Raw genomic sequence first — 20,973 nt, forward strand, 5'->3', positions numbered from 1 at the left:
CCATCAGGACACACTCATGCTTAGAGCAGAGGCTATAAACATGTTTGCCAGAATAGTCTACCAGTCAAAACATTGAGCATGCATATTTATAAATTACATATCTCTATTATCAGTATGTTAATATATTGCATTATAAAATATACATAAAATTTTAAAATACATAAGATCCTGTGTTAATCTATCTTAGCATAAAGCTAAGTACTAATACTGTATTTTTTTTTGGTCCCAGTGGTTCATTGGGCCTGTGGTGTGTAAACTCCATTTTGGAGACTGCTGGCTCAGATAGCTTGTCCTTTCACTAGTACCTGGGGAAGAATTCAGCCCAGCAGTGAAGGATTCAGTGACCTTACCACACTTAAGCTTAACACTCTCCCGCAAAGTGGCAACTGTTATCGTTGCACTAAAGATGTTCATGACACAGGAAAGCATAACAGAAAAAAGGAGAGGACAAAAACCATGGTGTGAGTTAAAGAGATCTCAGTCAATCATCCAACAACTCCTGGGAAACGAGTATAATCTAAAACCACACAGGAACAGGAGCTGACTCGTCACATATGGCGAATCTCAAATAGAGCTTTGTGTCAGATGATAGAAGAAGCAAGCCTGCCCGAAAGGCTAATCAGGCTTTGTCTTGTGTTACCATTTTAAGTGTTATAATTTGAGATTTACTCCAGCAGATTCCACTTAAAAATATGCTGCAACTTGTACTTCACACTGCTTGATTTTCTGAATTCTTTGCACATGATCTCATTTTGGTTATTTATATGTTACAGATATGTAAGAGGACAGAAAAATAAATATACAAATCAGTAAGTCATGGCTTTACGGTTCAATGTTTTCCTCTGCTTCCTCTTCCTGGGAACATTCATTTAACATCAGTGAGACACGTTAGGCTGCCAGGAACCTGTCAGGTCTGGAGCACACAGACAAGTAAGTCCCTGTCACTGCTTTAAACTGCTAATGGGCTAATGGTCCATGGGGGTTGGGGGGTGACCTGTAAACATGTAACCACAACACAGTGTGCTCAGCTCTAAAACCACTTCCAGACAGGCTGCTTTTGAATCACAAAGGTTAGGATATTTCACGCACCTTAAAAAAGAATATGAACAAAATATATTTAAGGTCAAAAGATTTGGGAAGACTTAAGAGAAATATCGTGACCCTGGAAAGAAATGCTATAGTAAGGATGTGGATTATCTGGCCTCTTTGTTCTCAGAAACCTGAATGTCAGCTTCCTTTGCAGAAGTTGTCCTTTCTACTGGGAGTTCCCCCACCTCAGTGGCCTAGTCTGGCTCTAGGTGAATCCACCTGTTGCTTTGATGAGCTTGCTTTGCTTCTGTGAGAAGGGAGACAGTTTCTGACTTCCTTTTACAGTTCTTTTTTTCAAAATATTTTTAGAGACCTTCTTTCTGGCTCTGTAGCCCAGGCTGGAGTGCAGTGGCATGATCATAGCTCACTGCAGCCTCGACCTCTGTGCCTAAACAGTCCTCCCACCTCAGCCTCCCAAGTAGCTGGGACTACAGGCTCATGCCATTGCACCTGGCTGCTTTTAAAGCAATGGCAACAAAAGCCAAAATTGACAAATGGGATCTAATTAAACTAAAGAGCTTCTGCACAGCAAAAGAAACTACCATCAGAGTGAACAGGCAACCTACACTGTTTGCAATCTACTCATCTGACAAAGGGCTAATATCCAGAATCTACAAAGAACTCAAACAAATTTACAAGAAAAAAAAACCCCATCAAAAAGTGGGCAAAGGATATGAACAGACACTTCTCAAAAGAAGACATTTATGCAGCCAACAGACACATGAAAAAATGCTCATTATCACTGGCCATCAGAGAAATACAAATCAAAACCACAGTGAGATACCATCTCACACCAGTTAGAATGGCAATCATTAAAAAGTCAGGAAACAATAGGTTCTGGAGAGGATGTGGAGAAATAGGAACACTTTTACACTGTTGGTGGGACTGTAAACTAGTTCAGCCATTGTGGAAGACAGTGTGGCGATTCCTCAAGGATCTAGAACTAGAAATACCATTTGACCCAGCCATCCCATTACTGGGTATATACCCAAAGGATTGTAAATCATGCTGCTATAAAGACATATGCACCTGTATGTTCATTGTGGCACTATTCACAATAGTAAAGACTTGGAACCAACCCAAATGTCCATCAGTGATAGACTAGATTAAGAAAATGTGGCACATATACACCATGGAATACTATGCAGCCATAAAAAATGATGAGTTCATGTCCTCTGTAGGGACATGGATGAAGCTGGAAACCATCATTCTCAGCAAACTATTGCAAGAACAAAAAACCAAACACTGCATGTTCTCACTCATAGGTGGGAATTGAACAATGAGAACACTTCGACACAGGAAGGGGAACATCACACACCGGGGCCTGCCGTGGGGTGGGGGGAGGGGGAGGGATAATGTAAATGAAGAGTTAATGGGTGCAGCACACCAACATGGCACATGAATACATATGTAACGAACCTGTACGTTGTGCACATGTACCCTAGAACTTAAAGTATAATAAAAAAAATTTTTTTTTGTAGGGACAAAGTCTTGCCTTGTTACTCCTTGAACTCTTGCACTCAAGCAAACTTCCCACTTCAGCTTCCCAAAGTGCTGGGATTACAGGCATGAGCCACTGTGCCCAGCCCCGCTTGTACAATCTGCACCCCTCTAACTTTTCCTTGCAAAGACACCCTCAAGAGTAGGTCATCAATAAATGTGTCTGTAGCCCATGTACATCTACACACACGAACCATCAGGGCCACCAGAAGCAGGCCATCTGCCTCACAGCCCAGCGTCCGCCAGGGATCTCAGCAATCCTGTAGGAGGGCCTCTTTCCCCACTGCGGGCGCTGCCTCCAAAGCAGACTGGCCGGCCCAGAGTGAGGGCTGTATTGATTCAGGGAGCCTGTGAGGGATTGCTCCAAAGGCAGGGACAAGAGATTCCACAGTACAAACAAGCAGCTTTCACAATAACCAATTAAACCAAGACATTATCCATGCCAAGCCATTAGCCTGGGCCACTTAAGAGCCACAATAAATCCAGGCTGTTTTAAAGGCTTGTGTGCACAAAGGAGGCACCTCTGGCCTGTACCCAGAATGCTCCCAGGCTCTTAGATGAGAGGACCTCCCCTCGTTAAGGCCTGACAGAGAGGCAGGAGGGAGGATACATCTGCGAGCCAAGCCACTCCTCCACTCTGGTCTGTCCAGCCCCCGAGTTTCCCACTCTGCATTATGTCCGGGTTAGATTTCATCTGCCTCATCTGCTTCTCTTGTTCTCTCTCCGCCTGTTCCTTCCATGCCTGGGCAAATTTCCATTAAGTATCAGGCTCACAGCTATTGCTCACTGGGAGCCCCCAGGCAATAGAGTGGCATATACTTGGATGCTTTGAAGTACATCTATGAGTATGACAAGTCTGCCCCCAGGGTCCAGGCTGAAGCTGGGTTACAGAGCCCTGCAAAGTGGTGATTTTGTGCCAAAAATTGTGAGGTGCTGGGGTCCCACAGCAGGTCTGGTGGGCTAGTGCTCCGGACCCTGGCTTTGTTGCCTACACCCTCTGCTCACCCTCCCCACCAACCCCACTTTGTGCTCATCCTCCTCCTCTATTCACCTTTCTCCCCTGCTCTCCCTCCTCCCCTGCTCGCACTCCTCTCCTGCTCCCATGCTCACCTGCTCCTGTGTTCACCACCTCCTCTGTTCACTCTCCTCCCCAATCACCTCCTCCCCTGCTCACCCTCCGTCCCTGCTCACCTCCTCCCTTTCTCACATCCTCCTCCTCCTCCTGCCACCTTTCCCTCCCCTGCTCACCTCTTCTGCTCACCTTTCTCCTCTGCTCACCCTCCTCCCGTGCTCACCTCCTCCCCGCTCACCCTCCTCCCTTTCTCACCTCCCTGTTCACCCTTCCCCCCGCCCACCTCCTCTCCTGCTCACCTCCTCCCCCCGCTCCCCTCCTCTCCTGCTCCCCCTCCTCCCCTGCTCACCTCCTCCCCTCCTCCCCTGCTAATCCTCCTCTCCTGCTCACCTCTTCTGTTCACCTTCCTCCTCTGCTCACTTCCTCTGCTCACCCTCTTCCCCTGCTCACCTCCTCCTTTGCTCACCTTCCTCCCCTGCGCACTTCCTCCCCTCCTCCCCTGCTAATCTTCCTCCCATGCTCACCTCCTCCCCTGCTCACCCTACTTCTCTGCTCACCTCTTCCTCTGCTCACCCTTGCCCTGCATAACAACTTGCCCCTCTCTTACTCCAGTGCCCCAAAATTGCACCACCTTCTTCCTCAAGGCATGTGTTATGCCTTCCACTTTTTCAAGGGGCAATTATGCTATTTGTGGATTATATGATCCATAGCTTCTTTCTCTCCCTCTCTGCCTCTCTCTTGTTTTCTCTCCAACTACTTTTCTGTCATTCTTTTCTTTCCCTTTTTAGAAACCATACAGGCTACAGAAAGGATGAAAGAAATGATTAAAATTAAGTCTCATATAACCCACTGAAATCTCTCTTGAAGGGAAGGCTGGAAGGCGGTGAAATCCAGGCTGTGTTTCACTCTGCTAGCTTCTTTCTTTATATTGTTTCTGGATGTTATTTCTCCAGGCAGTCTTCATGTTTGAGAGAAACACAAAACCATGCATTGGCTGGATTTACTGCTGCCGCGAGGCCAGGCATCAGCAGCAGGAGCGTGAGCAGGTGGAGGTAGCAACTGAGGGAAAGTCGCTGAGATCACTACATGGAGAGGACAGCACAGAAGGCAGGAAGCGAAGCAGCGGCCAGCCTCGCACTCTGGCTATTCTTTTGGTTTGGTTCAGCTTTCTGGCTCCTGGAGATAGAACTGCTCTCCATGCTGGAGCTGGCACAGGAGGCTGAGTTGTACTGCAGCGGTGCCCCACCTTCACCCTGATTCTGGGACACAGACACAAAGAACAGACCAGCAAATGTGCAGCATGCCACTCATATGAAACTTCAAAAGGCCAGCCCTCAATGACTGTGCTGGCTGGTGTTTAAAAAAAAATCACATCTGCCATCAGATTTCATGGAACCTGCCTTTCTTCTGTTCATTCTTTAATCCTGTGTCAAAAACCTGCCCTTGTCATATGGGGCTGAGAAATCTGTGTCTTTGCGATGGTGGCTGTCACTGCTGTCTCTGTCACAGCTGTGGGGGCCTGTACTCCACTGAAGCAGAGGCCAAAAAGAGCGGCCGTCCTTCTCTCCTGTTCCCTGCCAGCTTTTCAGCGACGCTGCTCTCAGCCCCCCACGCTCTGTCCCCTCCTCTCCGGCTTGCAGGCCTCAGACTGCTGAGCTGGGCAGTGGAGAACATCTGACTGTCAGCCTGGCCTCTCCCACCTGCTCGGGTCGCCATCCCTGGCGCCTGGCCTGGCTTTGCTCCTTTCCCTTCCTGTGTTCACGCCAGGGTGCTCTGCTCTCCCCCTGAGTTTGTCTGCCTTGCTTCTTCCCTAATAATAACAAGGCTGGACTCTGGTGCCCATCTGCAAACATCTCCCCGTCAAGTTGCTTCGTTTCTAGGGCTCTGCCTGCTGTTCCCACAGCTGCTGTGGCCACGGATGCTTGGTCTGAGCTGCCACTTCCAGCCTGCACAGTCAGGGCAGTTTGTGACACTTTTAAAGCCAAATGCCAAGGGGTGGTGCTCAGGCAAACAGCGTGTCACTTGTCTCCCTCTGGGCATGCTCTTAGGGCAACAGTTCTCTCTCACATCTATGTATTAGGAACAGGACTTCGTAGGTTTTTCTAGGACTTTTGAAGTCATCTTGTGTTTCTTTTCTCCTGTTAACACATTATTTTTAAACTTCTATATTAGTTTTCTACTGCTGCCATAAGAAATCACCACTAACATAGTGACTTAAAAAATAACACAAACTGATTATCTTACAGTTCTGGAAGGCGGGAGTCTAACACAGTTCTCGTTGAGTGAAAATCAAGGTGTGTCAGTGGGGCTGCCCTCCTTTCCAGAGCCCCAAGAGGAGAATCTGTACTGGGTCTTCTCCACCTTCCAGAGGTTTCTCACATTCTTTGGCTCACGGTCCCCTTCCGCAGTCTTCAAATCCAACAATGACACATTTCTCTGAGCCTTTTTCCACAGTCATATCCCTTTCTGACCATAGCTGGAAAAAGTTCTCCACCTTCAAAACCATGTAATTAGACTGGACTCACCCAGATGGTCCAGGATAATCTCCTCAAATCACACAATCATATCTGCAAAGACTCTTTTGCCATGTAAGGTAAAATACTCACAGGTTTTGAATATTAACATGTAAACATCCTTGGGTGGGGGCAGGGGTGTTATTCTGCATACCACAGCTTCTGTTTTCTTTCTGTTCTCTCTCTTTCAAAAAGTAAGTTCAACATGGCAAGTCATTTCTAAGATAGATGATAGATCCAGGGCCAGATTTCATAAGAAGATGATAAAAATGGGGTAAATTTAGAGGCAACAAAAAGATCCCTGTGACTAAATGTCTAACGAATCAGACTGCTACCAAACCTGAAACTCACCCCACAGTTAGATTCCAGTTAGATTTAATATCTTCCTCAAGGCATTAATCTCAAAATGCCACTGTAGTCTAAATGCCCACCTACGCATGGCGAACAGTGTCTGGTGTCTATTTTGTGCCAGGAGATTTAATAACTTTGGTCTCCTTAGAACTTCCAAGAGTCCTTGATGCAGACCAAATTACTGTCCTAAGAGGTCAAATTCAGTGACCAGGGCCACCAAGCTGATAAGTGGCAGAGCCAGTCACAGCAGTCGAGCTTCCCTGCTGTACCACGCTCCCTCCCACACACACAGCAGCAATGATGCACTAGGAACCTTTAACACACGTTTTGTTGTTGGTGTCTAACACACATGTTGCACATGTGAATATATTAGTTTAACTCCAGAAGCCAGGATCCTGAAAGTATACAGGTAAGGCTAGTTTTGAGGTTGTTTGTGGGAACTATAAGAATAGGTATGGATACTAGGATAATTCCAGGGAAGATCAGCCTTAGAAGACCTAGAAGAGGCAAGCGTGAGGAGTTCAGAGTTCGGTAAGGTCACAGCTTGCCATGGAGGAGACACCAGGAAGACAGCAGTGAGGAAGGTGACAGGTAGCAGGATAAAAATATAACCACCTTCCCCCTGTAACAAGCCACGTCTGACTGTCCATGACTGTGGCCCAAGAATGTGAGCATCACACAATTCTCAACTAGACTTCCGCCAACCTCCTTTCTCTCTCTTCACCTTCCAGTATTTCTTTCATTCTTCTCTTCTCTTTTCACATAATACAATCTTTCACAGAGTTACTGTATTACAGTTGGGATTAGGGCACATGAAATTTATCCAGGGAAGGTCTTCTCCATGCCCAATGAGTCCATCAAAAAAAAAAAAAAAGCCAGGTTATGTTAATACACATTATTTGGATTATATCACATATACATTCGTCAGAAATTCAATATATATCATACACTGCCCATAATGTATGAAAATAACTCCTTTTTTAGGTTCTGAATCTCAGAGTTTAGTATAAAACCCTTTATTCCAAAAAGAGACCCTCATGTATTGTACCCTTTGGACACTGGGACAGAAATGACTTCTTTCCACATAGACGTATGTTTCTCTCTGGGTGTTTTTAAACTTACTTCAAATATCACCTTGCTCTTGGTTAATTGCTGGTCTATTTCTACTAGGATTTAAGTCTTTTCAAATAATGAAAGGAAAACACCTTTTTCATTAATCACCTGAAGACGGGGGGAAAAAGAAAAGCTCTGATATACCAAACTCAACCTTTTCAATAGACTTGACCTCTCTATTTAAATTGATTCCAAACTATTCTCACAATTCTTAGCATCTTTATCCTTTTATGTGAACACAACTAGAGCATTGTTCCCAGTGGTCCTTCAAGCATATGCACAGGAAAAAGCCCTCCTGAAAGGTATAAAATAATTCCACTGTTGCCCATCAGCCTTGACTTTTGCTCTGGTAGTCACTGCCAACATGCTAATTCTGTATCAGTGCTTTCAAATTGCTAAACGCAGCTTTTAAGTTTCAGGTGACCATTTTTGCCCCAAGGCTTTAACAAAACTCTGGAAAATTGTTACAAAAGCTGCCAAGCTCAAAGAGGTGAGTAGGGAGAAGAAAAAATGCATCACAGTTGCTTAAGACTGAGTATATTATCCATCCAGATGGATAATATAAATAAATGTACAAATATATATTTATGTAATATATAATATATATTTATATATTATATGTAATTATATATCGATATAATATATTCTTATATATTAATATATATAATTACATATAATATAATGTATTATCTATCCACATGGATAATATAACCTCATATAATAATAATAAAAAGTTATAATTCATATTCTTGAAATACACAGCTCTAGACATTGGGGCAGTCTTTTTGCAATAGCTCTCCTGGACTCATTCCCTGAGAATAAGTACTCCGCTGGGCCTCTATCTCTGCCCTAGTCCAGCATTTCTGTGGATTTTTCTGCAATTTGTGAAGAATCCCCAGCACATAGCAGGTACTATACGAAAATATCAAATGCTGGTAAATGCAGCCTCAGGCATCATTTGCTATGCTGAAGATGGAGGTGGTCAGGAATTGGATTAAAGCACAAACAAGGAAGCAGAGATCCTTTTCATCAGAGTCAGATGAAGTAAGAGGCTGAAGTGAAAGGTTTGGAGGGTAGAGGACTGCAGCTTGGGGAGCTTTCATTGAGTGGTTAGGTCACTGCTAGGCAAGATGCAGGCTTTAAAACGGCCAGGGACTTCCTGAGAGCAGAAGATACCTGGAAGAACTGCCGTGGGAATCGGGTAAGTCAAGAAGAGCTAAATAAAAGGATTACGGAGAAGCAGGGAAGGCATCCCTTAGAACAGGTATCTTGAGAGTATAATAGACCCAATCAGAAATGTATGATTTTTCATAGCAACTCATCAACCTGCAAGTAGAAGTAGTGGGCTTGTTCAGTGGAGGGTATCCTTGGTTATAAATTAGAAAAGCCTGCAGCAGCTCATAATGACGAGAGAATTCAGTGTGGAAGTGAGTTTGCTGCAGATACGGGTAAGAGCAGGGGAGGGTTTTTGGACGGGGAAACTGCAGCAGGTTGAGGGAGCCTCTCCTTGTTTTTTTTTTTTTTTTTTAGAGATGAGGTCTCGCTCTGCCACCCAGGCTGGAGTGCCGTGGTGTGATCTCTGCTCACTGCAGCCTCTGCCTCCCAGGTTCAAGCAACTCTCCCACCTCAGCCTCCTCAGTAGCTGTGATTATAGGGGCACACCACCGCACCCAGCTAATTTTTGCATTTTTAGTAGAGATGGGGTTTCACCATGTTGGCCAGGCTGGTCTTGAACTCCTGACCTCAGGTGATCCACCTGCCTTGGCCTCCCAAAGTGCTGGGATTACAGGCATGAGTCACTGTGCCTGGTGAGGGAGCCTGTCCTTAAGAACAAAGGGTAGCTTCCACGCATCTTGTGGGAGAGAGAGATGAAAGGTCAGATGGTTGTGGTCAGAAAGGGGGAGTTTGACAGGTGGCGATCTTGGCAGTGGAGCAGTTGCTAATGAAGATGAAATCCAGAGCACATCTATACCAGTGAATAGATAATGTAAGATGATGTGAAGGTTACTAGAATAAGTTTGGGCAGAGAGACTGTGATTTAAGTTATGACACTGAATTTGAGAGAATGATGGGAATAAAATGGATGGAAAGACAGACCACAAGGCAAGTACTGGTAGGGCAGGATCCACAGAGCTCTGTGCAAAGGAACTGAAGTGGGCATGAGTAGCAGCAGAACCATCCAGCCGGGGCAGTGAAGAGATACCCCAGAAAGGGTCATGGGGTATGAGAAGTACTGGCACATTTCCTCTTGGCCTTGGGGTTTGTTAGGGATACAGTCTTCACTGGAGGCATTTTGAGGTGTTACCAGGAAGATCCACTGGCAGTTAATGAGAGCAGGTGGAGGAATGGGGAAGGGAATGACGTGAGGTTCTAGGAAAGTTTGTTCTTAGTAGAATTAAAGTTCCAAAAAGATTTGGGAAAGTGTTAAGGATAATAGCTCTTAACTTTGGTGGCACAATAGAATAACCCAGGGAGTATTAAGAAAATAAAATGCCCCAATACCCAGACCAATTAGATCAGAACCTGTGGAAGTGAGACCCTGGAGTGGGTTTTTATAAAAGCTTCCACCTGCTTCCTCTGTGCGCTGAGAATTCCTGATTTTGGAAGAGCACGAGCGTGAGTCAGGATGGGGGCAGGCCTGAAGGAGGAGGAGGCCTTCGGGAGGGGTGTTGCAAGAGGAAGTATTTCTGGGCAACTGTGGTTAGAGAAGTAGTGAGATGGGAGAGAGTATGGTGGGGACATTAGCAGGGTGCCAACAAGGCAGAGTTTTAGTAATAAAGGGCTTTTTGAGCTAATCAGCCCCAAATTTCCAATTCAAGCGTGGGTGTGAGGAAAAGACGGCGTGACTGAAATAATTGTCTCTTCGGTATGTTGGAGAGGCCGTTTACTTATAACTAGGATTTTGGTATTTCTGCATTATTAAAAGGCCATGAGGTGCAAGAAAGCCTCATCCATTATTCATGTTTGTTTCAGGCTAAGTGCTAGATCCCCAGATGCTGAGAATTTATAAATGTCTTATTTAGAAAGCACTGACCATGATACAAACTGCTCTTGAGTTGTTTTTGCTGCTTAAACCTGTTCATCACTCTTTCTCACTATTGACCATTTGCATCTTGTGTTCACTAATTATAATAATCAGAATTATTTTTATAAAATATTCTATTTTTGCATGTATTTGTGTGTGTTTGTTGGGAAAACAAGGTGCCTGAGGAGAGAACTATGTGTGTGAATATAAAATATGTAAATCAAATACTTCAAATATGATGTAGGTCCTCTATGGTATGCTTTTGCAATGATTTTCTTGGAACTGTTGAAAAGATTTGCCTTAATCAGACCCCATGGCTCCCCTACAGATACCATTTTCCCTAATTTAAACCTAGCATGATTCCTATCTTGACAGTGCTTTGGATATATCATATTTGCAAGGAATATAAAAAAAAGCCTTAAGCTTTACATTAGAGCTGTGTGTTCACAACTTTTATTCAACATCAGAAAATCCTACAGGCTCGACTATCAAAATTATATGCACTGACCCAGGAAGCCTCATCCCTTCCCCAAGACCATGCTAGCCAAATCTATCACGGTGAACAGATGATGGCAACAGGCTCCTAGCTCACCTTCCTGTTTCCTCTCGTGCCCTCCACAGTCTTTTCCCCTGGAGCCTGCTTCCCAGTGGACTTATCCTGGAACGCTCAGTGTTCATAACCAAGTACTACTCTCTGAACGGAAGCTCCAGATGGAAATACCCTGATATTCAGAAAAACTTTCTTTCCTTGGCTTCCTTGACTCATTTTTCTTCCATTTCCATTCCTAATCCGGCTGCTTATCCTTCTTTAGCTCCTTTGCTGGCTGCCCTTCCTCCTCCCCTGCAAAGCTAGGGCTTTCCTTGGTCCCCAGGCTCTAGGGTATAGGTCTTCAAGCAACTTCACTTAGGGGCAGAACAGCCAGGCTGCAGCCAGTTGCCTGGGCATGAAGCCTGCTTTCTCCACTTAACAGCTGTGTGACCTAGAGCAACTTACTTAAACTTTCTGTGCCTTGGATGATACATCTATAAAGTGGAGATAATGGTGCCTTATAGATAAAATGAAGATTAAATGAGTTAATATAAAATATTTAGAATTTTGCCAAACATATAGAAGCTCTCGGTCATGTTGATTATTTTTATGATTATCTTCTCCCTCTACTCTCTCTCGATATTCTCCCTGACCACTGTGGATAACAATTATCAACATAACATAGTTGGTTTCTGAATCTCTATTTCAAAATCTGCTCTCTGTTCAGAGAACCATATCCGTATTTCTAACTGTGCCTTGGGCATCTTTTATACCTCTAATTCAGTATTCTGAAAGAAAAGGCACTGTCACTGTTATGGACTGGTATCTGTGTCCCCTCCAAATTCATATATTGTAATCCTAACCCCCAGTGTGATAATATTAGGAGGTGAGGCCTTTGGGAGGTGATTAGGTCATAAGGGTGGTGCCCTTAGGAATGGGATTAGTAGCCTTGTAAGACAGATCCCAGAGAGCTCTCTCCCCAGCTCTCCACCACATGAGGACACAGCAGAATGTCAGCAGTTCCTCACCAGAGCCCACCCATGCTGGCACCTTGATCTCAGATTTTCAGCTTCCACACTGGAAATCTGGGTTGGAACTGTGAGAAACAAATGTTTGTTGTTTAAGCCACTCAGTGGGTGGTACTTTGTCAGAGCTGTCCAAACTAAGGCACCATCTCTGCACCCCAAGGCCTCCTGACCCCTGAGTTTGCTTCTATGACTTAGAGGCAGGAACTTGACCTTCTGCCCCATCCATTGAGCACTCGTCATGGGATTCTCGAAAGGCCGCTTGAACAGGACTGTTTAGGCTTTTTCTCTTCATCACACTCCCCTGTCATCATTCAGCTCCATCACACGTTCCTGCATACTTTCACTCACCTTTTCACTGAAGTCAGGCTGATACTTCTAACATGTATTTTCAATCATGCCTTTTTTCTGTTTAAACCTCTCCAATCTCCATTAAGTCAATAACTGAATCTCAACTCCTCTCTCTGGCCGTGAAGGTCCATCTAGACAAAATTCCTATCTATTATTCTAGGCTTACCAGAAATAATATGCCTGCAGAGAGTCTTCTTTTTTTTTTAGATGGAGTTTCACTCTGTCACCTAGGCTGGAGTGCAGTGGGGCGATTTCGGCTCACTGCAACCTCTGCCTCCCGGGTTCACGCCATTCTCCCGCCTCAGCCTCCTGAGTAGCTGGGACTACAGGTGCTCGCCACCACGCCTGGCTAATTTTTTTGTATTTTTAGTAGAGACGGGGTTTCACCGTGTTAGCCAGGATGGTCTTGATCTCCTGACCTCGTGATCCACCCGCCTCGGCCTCCCAAAGTGCTAGGATTACAGGCATGAGCCACCGCACCCTGCCGAGGGTCTTTATTGTTTGCTTCTGTGTTTATTCACGCTGTTCCCTCTACTTAGAAATCTTGTATTTTTCCCTCCACTATTGCTGGTCAAAACCCAATCCTCCATTAGGGCCGATCATCAAATATTAGCTCCTTTTCAGATTTCCTCAAAGTAATGATGCCTCTGTCTCCTGAGCTCCCATATAGCACTTTGCATGTCAGCCACTGTGGCATTTCTCACCCTCTGACTTACCTCCTCAACCTTGGCATACTTCTTTTATTCCTCCTTCCATATCATAAGTTCTTCAAAGGCACTTACTATATCCCTTAAAGCTTCGAATGGGATAAAATGAATGGCAATAATCACACCAGGAATTAAGCCCATTTATTCTGCAAAGCAGCAGCCTGTTGTCAAATGCTAACCCGCTCCCTCACAGCCCTCATAAAAAGAATGGGAAAGCATATAAATGAAGCAGCACACCAGAGGAACATACAGTGTGAGCAATTATGCCAATTCCTTTTATAGGAAGAACGCAGCTGAGATAAACATGGAAGCAGATTATTTACCATCCACGGGTCTCGTTGCCAAATTCTTCTAAATTTTTCATTAAAAGAAATCAAGGAAGGTAAACAAAGTAGCCCTTGGGAGGAATCAGTGTAAACAGCTCATATATCAGCATGGCCTCAGAGAAATGTCTATCTTTTTTAACTGCATCATTTGGGGCCAAACACATGTGTCCACACACTTGGGTGCACACACACAGCCACGTCTCTAAGCGCGCACAGCCGTGCAAGACCTTGGCTTCCAGGTGGAGGTGAAGAGGGCAGGCTAGGTGGGAGGCACTTACCTTCAAGGCATCCTGGGTGTCATCCAGACAGTAGACTCGGATGCTGTACTCCAGCGAGGAGCAGCACAGGGGCCCAAAGATGACCAGCTTGAGGCGCTTTGCAGCCGCTTTGGTGGTGGAATGTCCTACCAGGGCGTAGGTGCTGAGGTTCTCTGTGAGGATGTGGCAGGCCTCTGCATCCAGCTGAATGTAGCAGGGGGTGGTGAAGTTTTCCTCCCCGACCACCACCACATCCTGGGGGACAAGAGGGAAGGGCCATGGCTAAGCCACCCAGGACACATGCCAGTCACCATGATGGTGGTGAATGGTGGGTAGAGTAGGACCTATCCTTTACTTGGTCTTTTTTCTCTCTCAGGTTTTATAATCTGTCTACTTGAGTTCTTCATCGTTGTATCTCTTTCTACCACTGTCTTTACACTGAGAATATTCTTTATTTAGATGTCCTTCAGTTTGCATTTTTTGATCTTCTAAGAATCTACATTTTCCCAAAAATCTGTACGTGTGAAAAGAATTAGATAAATTAAGGAACTGGGCAATAATATATTAATATGCAATTCTACTATGTTCTTTCAAAACTCACCTGACAGTTTCTTCCTAAAGAAATACACTGCTTTTTCCAAGTAATCTTGGCTGTCAGATTCTAAGAAAAGCAAGACCTGGCAAATTCCATGACACGTAAGATACATTTCTCTGTTACTTTTTTTTGTTGTTGTTGGGTCAGTATACTTCTTTTATTTATTTAATTTATTAATTGAAACAGGGTCTCACTCTATTGCCAAGGCTGGAGTTCAGTGGCAAGATCTCAGCCCACTGCAACCTCTGTCCCCCAGGCCCAAGCGATCCCCCAACCTCAGCATCCCAAGTAGCTGGGACCACAGGTGTGTGCAACCACACCTAGCTAATTTTTTTTGGTAGAGATGGGGTTTCACCATGTTGCCAGGCTGGCCTCAAACTCCTGAGCTCAAGCGACCCACTTGCCTTGGCCTCCCAAAGCGCTGGGATTACAGGTGTGAGCCACCACGCCCAGCCACAACTTTTTAACATGTTTTATATATTTAGGATTTCATATTGTGTGTGTGTGTGTGTGTGTATGTGAAAGCAGGATTTTGCTGCAAAAAAGGTTTAAACGGAAAACACTCAACCTAGATCATGTGAGCAGTTGTACCTGAGTCGTCATCTGATGACTGATGACTAGCAGAGGATTGGCCAAGCAGGCAGCTGTCTCAAGTCCTAGATGACCAGGGGCCAAGGACATGGTACTTGGTGTCAGGGAGCTGGGATGAGGGCAGGGTGGGCTGGGATGGTGTGTGAGCTCACAAGAAGGAGCTCAGGGAAATTCTAAAGGCAGCAGCTGGGAGTAAAGCTGGAAGCTAAATTGAAGGAGACAAGTCAGTGAAATTTTCAGTCTAAAGAGATGGGTTTTTATGTGTCATTAAACAGTCTACTCTTTCAGACATTGAAAACATTTAGCAAGAAATAAAAATAAATGGAAGTGATGATTTTTATTTTAAAAAAATAGTTACTAATTCAACCAAGTTTGATTCATCTATATGGTTCAGGCCACAGAATATATCCGCTGAAAGAGCACATATGGGATGCAAAAACCAAGGGTTGGGATTCCGAGTGCATCCTGGGGCAACCAGGTAGCAGAGGCATGTGAAGCAGGCAGGGCCACAGACAAGGAGGAATGATGGAGACTGTGGCGAAGCAGACTGCGTGCCTGTCTAAAGAGCTCAGCCTCTGCTGGGCTTCGGCCTACGGTTGCTATGCAGGAATGCAGGCCAAGTGTGGACAAAGCCTCACATGTTCCAAGACAGGCTGGAAGTTCAGATTTTAATGTGAAATCTTCCAACTTTTAATTAACTCAAATTTAAAAGAAAATTTCAGGCAGGAGAAATCCACGTGTGAGCATGAGTCAGTCTCTGCACTGTCAGAGACGAGAGTCAGTCAGTCTCTCTGCAGGGGCAGGAGTATTCCAGTGGGCCTGGCTCAGGGTGAGTGTCCCACAACCATTTGCTGAAACAGTGAATGAACACTTTGTTATATGTTTAGTTCAGAGGGCTACACAAAGATGTGAAAGAGGTCGCCACCTAGGGTATTATTTATTAGGCCTTGCAACATGATCTGAGCTATAAATAACAGCTGTGTTTTAATAGCATCAGTGAAACAATTTCTTCTACTGAACCTATGGCCCCAGAGGAAGCCTCTAAGAAGGAAAAGAGAGAAAGAAGCTCAGAATCTCCAGGTTTATTCCAGTCCCAAAAGGACACCTGGAAAGCAGCTGCTTTCTCCAGGGCAAAGGAAAGCCTCCGGTATCCCCTAGTGGTGACATGGTACAGAAAGCTTCCTAGAAGACATGGCCAAAGAGTAACGATGCCCACGTCCCAGTCACTCACAAGTACAAGGGGGCTTTCATGAGGACTGTCCTCTTCTACTTTCCTCATCTACTCAGTTTACTGTTAATGTCATTGTTATTGTTACTACTCAAACCCAGAAATGGATAGGGTAATAGGAAGAGAATCATGCAAATAATTGAGGATCACTTCGGATTAAGACGGGGGATGTTTTTCAGATACATCATTTAAAGCTTAAATAGAATTCAAGTTAGATCTGGTTAAATCTGGTCCTAACCCAATGTAAAGTATATTTATTTATTTATTATGTACGCTTCGGCAAGCAGTGATCCCCTGACATGGTCAAGAGTAGAACATGCCCATAGGAAGGAAATCCCAGTGAATCCCAGGGATGCTCTGGTACTCTTCTACATCTAATACTATATTTTCCTAAAATATTAGGAGCTGGAATCTTCATGTGTATCTTTTCTAAGAATTTTTTTCCTAAAAAATTATCATAAGTAATCACAAAGCATATAATATATACTTTGCATATTATAACTTCCTATTTTATATGTTTTACATTTTATACAAGTATAAATGTATAGTATAGTTTTAAAATTATTGAATATTTTTGGATAAACATATTACTAAAATACAGGTGCTAAGTGGAGGGTTCTAATATAAAGAACTAGACTTGTTGAAAGCATTGTCCTTAAGAAGTTATGATGACAGCAGCCGCAGAGAGCCAGAATGCTGTGGATTTTCTTCCTTCTAGTGGAGGTTTGGAGACACACTCTTTCTGTTTTCCAAGGTTAAGTGCACAAGAACTATATCCCAGGTACATGTCTGCAAGTAAGTGTCTAACATTTTCTGATCCAGTTGCAACGTTTCTGTACCTGCAAATTATATACATATATATGCATATACTTATACTTTTTTTTTTTTTTTTTTGAGATGGAATCTCACTTTGTTGCCCAGGCTGGAGTGCAGTGGTGCGATCACGGCTCACTGTAACCTCTGCCTCCTGGGTTTAAGCAGTTCTCCTGCCTCAGCCTCCCGAGTACCTGGGATTATAGGCGCCCGCCACTGAGCCTGGCTAATTTTTCTATTTTTAGTAGAGACGGGATTTCTCCATGTTGGCCAGGCTGGTCTCAAACTCCTGACCTCATGATCGGCCTGCGTTGGCCTCCCAAAGTGCTGGGATTACAGGCATGAGCCACCTCATATACATATGTATGTATATATTATATATACACACATATACACAATATATATATAGACATATATATAATCTATATTCCAAAAGGAACATGTCTACAACTCTTATGTGCACCTTTCCTCTGAGTTATCCAATGAGTGACCATCATTTTCTGTGTGCCTATCAATCAGAAGATATAACACTCGGGAACTAGTCTGCCTGCCTGTTTCTCTCTCATTTTGAGGGTGAGCTAAAATTCCACTCATGTTTTGCTTGATAAATAAAAGGCCTCCCATAATTGCTCCTGCTTATCTGCGTGGATTATTCTTGCATAGCACCTTTATCCCGACAGCAGCTCACCTCCCACTGTCCCTGTGCTGCCTGGTTCTTGAGCAGTATTTTCCAGTCCTCGGTATTGGGGTCTGCGCAGTGATGCATAGTGAGGACGACGGGGCGGGTGAGCAGAGCTCCTGGGGGCCCACAGCTCACCACAGGGGTCAAAAGTGTCTGAGAGTCATCCATGGGTGGCCTAGGAGGAGAGCAGAGAATGGCTTCAGTGACATTTCCATTGTATTCATGAACTATGCACTTGGGTTCTGAATGCAAACAGGTCAAGTAGTTTTCTCCTGAAATTCTTTTTTTTTTTTTTTTCTAGGGGGTTGGGGAGAGGAAATAGGTGATACAGAATTAAATGGCCTCTATACCAAGACCTTGATCTTGCAGGACTGGAAGTCTTTATGATAACAATAAACTTGCCAGCATCTCTTTGATCCCCTTCCCTCCGACACTTGGTCTTTCTGTGGTAGCTTCCTCCAAATGTATGTACAGACACTTTCAAGATGGAATGAGAATGAACAGAGTCCCTATGAAGTTACCTAAGCAGATTTTCTGATAATTCTTGCCACTGGTCTCACAGGGTTTTAAATACTTTTGTGGTTTCAGGACCTGACTTGAAAAATAGTTTTAAAAAATCATTTCAGAATGAGGACACTCTAGAACTAAACTTAGTCCAAATGATTTTCAGGAATAATTTAGGCTAGTACAGAAGATTCATTCTTTCAAATATGACTAGAAATAATATAGAACCATATTTATACAGCAACTTAAAATGAGATCTCTTTACTTGTGTAGTTCATGCTCAGAGAATCTGGGCAGAAAGAAGCTAAAAAATGCAGATTCTTTATTTTTATATATAAAAATTGCCCTTAATCTTTTCCCTAACAGGACTGTAATCAACAAGCAAATGGATAAATTAACCTAGTCTATCAGTAAATTTGTGAAGATATAGTTCCAAAGGTGTTGAGTGGATTGCCCCAAGTCTCACAACTAAGTGCTAGTTAGTGCTGAGATGAAAAATAATTGCCCTCTCAATGACAATAGTCAAACTACTCAATCAGAATAGCATAGCTTTTGAAATCATGGACTCACAGAATTTTAGAAGGTCCCTTGGAAGTCACTGGGCAGCACCTTCCATCCAGCCAGAACCCCTCTACAACATGGCTGACATACAGTTAGTGCTATAGACACATCCAGAATTGTTCTACTACTGCTAAAAGGTAACCTTGTTTACTATAAACTCAAATTTACAAAATATTCTTACTTAGAATGAGCACAACCTGACTTCCTAAAATTTCTCTGTACGTATCCTTGATTTGCTTTCAATGCTACACTGTTTCATATATTTGGAGATCATTATGATGACTCTACAGTCTTCTTTATTACAGACCAAACAACCTCAATGTTTCCAACCTCAGCTGGAATAGCATGGTTTCCAGATCTCTCCTTGGGTTTCTATCTTCATTTTCATATGGATGCTTGTCATTGTTTTCCAGGTCCTCGTTAAAGTGGTGGCATCTTGAACTCAACACTCAAATAGACAGTATGAGAGAGTATTTTCTTTGATTTGCCATCTGTGTTTATATTCATGCCTCAAAAATTGTTGCTGTTGATTATTCCCAATCAAGGAATTACTTATAAATATTATTTAGCAGGCTCCAGTTACATGGGAAGATAGAGATAGTATGGTTGAGCATTTCCTTTATAAAATGAAGCAGTGAAGCTCCAAAGAAGTTAAGAAATTTGTTAAAGCTAACCACTCTAAGTATTCCTAACATGAAAGGCTCTTAGGCTAAGTCTAAGGATGTGGTTCTTAGGCTAAGTCTGGTTCCAGGATTGTAATGATGGCTTTTAAACCTATGTACAGAAATTTATATTTAGCTTTTCATTTGAACTTAATAGTTTCAAGGTAAATTTCGGGTCATCTATTTCTTCATGCTCTATTTTCCCTCCAAACATTGGCTATCTCTTCCAGTCTTTTCTCCTCCCTAAATCTGATATTCTTGCCATTTACGTTCTCATTCTAACCATTGATAACTTTGCAACACAAGAATAGGGCAAGGGCAGAGACCTTTTCAAGGACACCATTTGGAACCTCTTTCCAGTCTGATATCAATACTTTGAGCTATTTAGTTCCACCAAATAGAAACCCATTAAAATGGACATTGTTCGGTTCACATCTTTTGATGGAATTCACATATATATGACAAGGGACACATCAAATTCCTTTATAATGGCAATGGTCACTTGAAATGGATTTTTCTCTAGTTTTTGTCTATGGTTTACATATTATTTATTACATATTCCAGAAGTTAGCTTTTATCTATGGGTGCCCTCACTGAACACTCAATGAATGGTAGCAGTTGTTATTATTTTTAATATTGTCAGAAGATAATTATCCATGGAATTCTCATGTTTATGCGTGGATGTTTGTATAGCAATTACCTTGAAAGATAAAGACAATGTCTACTTCTGGAGCAAATGGCAGGCATGTCTACTCCTCATTATAGAAGACTCAGGTTCCCTAAGCTCATAGATCCTTTTCTGGAATACAACCATTGAGTGTGTAGGCTTCATCTGAACATTTTTGCATCACCATTTCTAAAATGGGGCTCACAAAATTGGCACAGAAATGATGGTACTCTGTATAATGCTATCGCTGTGGGTAATAAGCTGTCTGTTGTCTTTGATCCACAAGTCTTGTGTGTTTTATCAGCACGCATAAGACTGTAGCAGCTAACTTGGTAGCTTACAAGTAAGTTTGTATCTTAGAGCTTCCACAGTTGACTATTAGTTCTAAGATCACAATTAAAATTTGGCATATGTTCCCCTTAATAACTCTTGGCTATTGCTGCTTCCTCACTTATTCTAAAATTGCACTAGGATCTCACCAACCTATGGCTTTTCTTTCTTCCTATCTAGAAAACCAACACAAATTTTACCTACTTTTAGTCTTTTAATAGCATTTCCATTCTCTTTAAATAACAATACCCTTTCCTCCATTATAGCTAAAGTTATTTAGGTACTTGGGAATGTATTTAAATTTGGAACTATAAGGTTATTGGGAGCAATCTGAGACCTCATTACTATCCCCATTACCACCTTGGTTTTCATTTTCTCTTGACCCAATTTGTCCTTCTTCCAGTCTGAAATTCATTCTCTTAGAACACAAGTCAAGTTCTGCCTTCACCGTGTCATAGTTAATACTATACTATCTGCCTTAA

General features: G+C 43.3%; 1 protein-coding gene across 1 annotated transcript in view; it reads right to left on the minus strand.

Annotated features, from left to right (window-relative positions):
• Window positions 1–20,973, minus strand: part of UNC5C (unc-5 netrin receptor C) — a 400,199-nt gene that overhangs the window by 25,410 nt on the left and 353,816 nt on the right. The window contains exons 11-12 of the mRNA XM_030819147.1: window positions 17,774–17,942; window positions 13,880–14,113 (exon numbers count right to left, since the gene is read on the minus strand). Coding sequence (XP_030675007.1) covers window positions 13,880–14,113; window positions 17,774–17,942 — 403 coding nt within the window. The remainder of the gene's footprint in view (window positions 1–13,879; window positions 14,114–17,773; window positions 17,943–20,973) is intronic.

Source organism: Nomascus leucogenys, chromosome 9, assembly GCF_006542625.1.
Source record: "Nomascus leucogenys isolate Asia chromosome 9, Asia_NLE_v1, whole genome shotgun sequence".
NCBI classification, from domain to species: Eukaryota; Metazoa; Chordata; class Mammalia; order Primates; family Hylobatidae; genus Nomascus; species Nomascus leucogenys.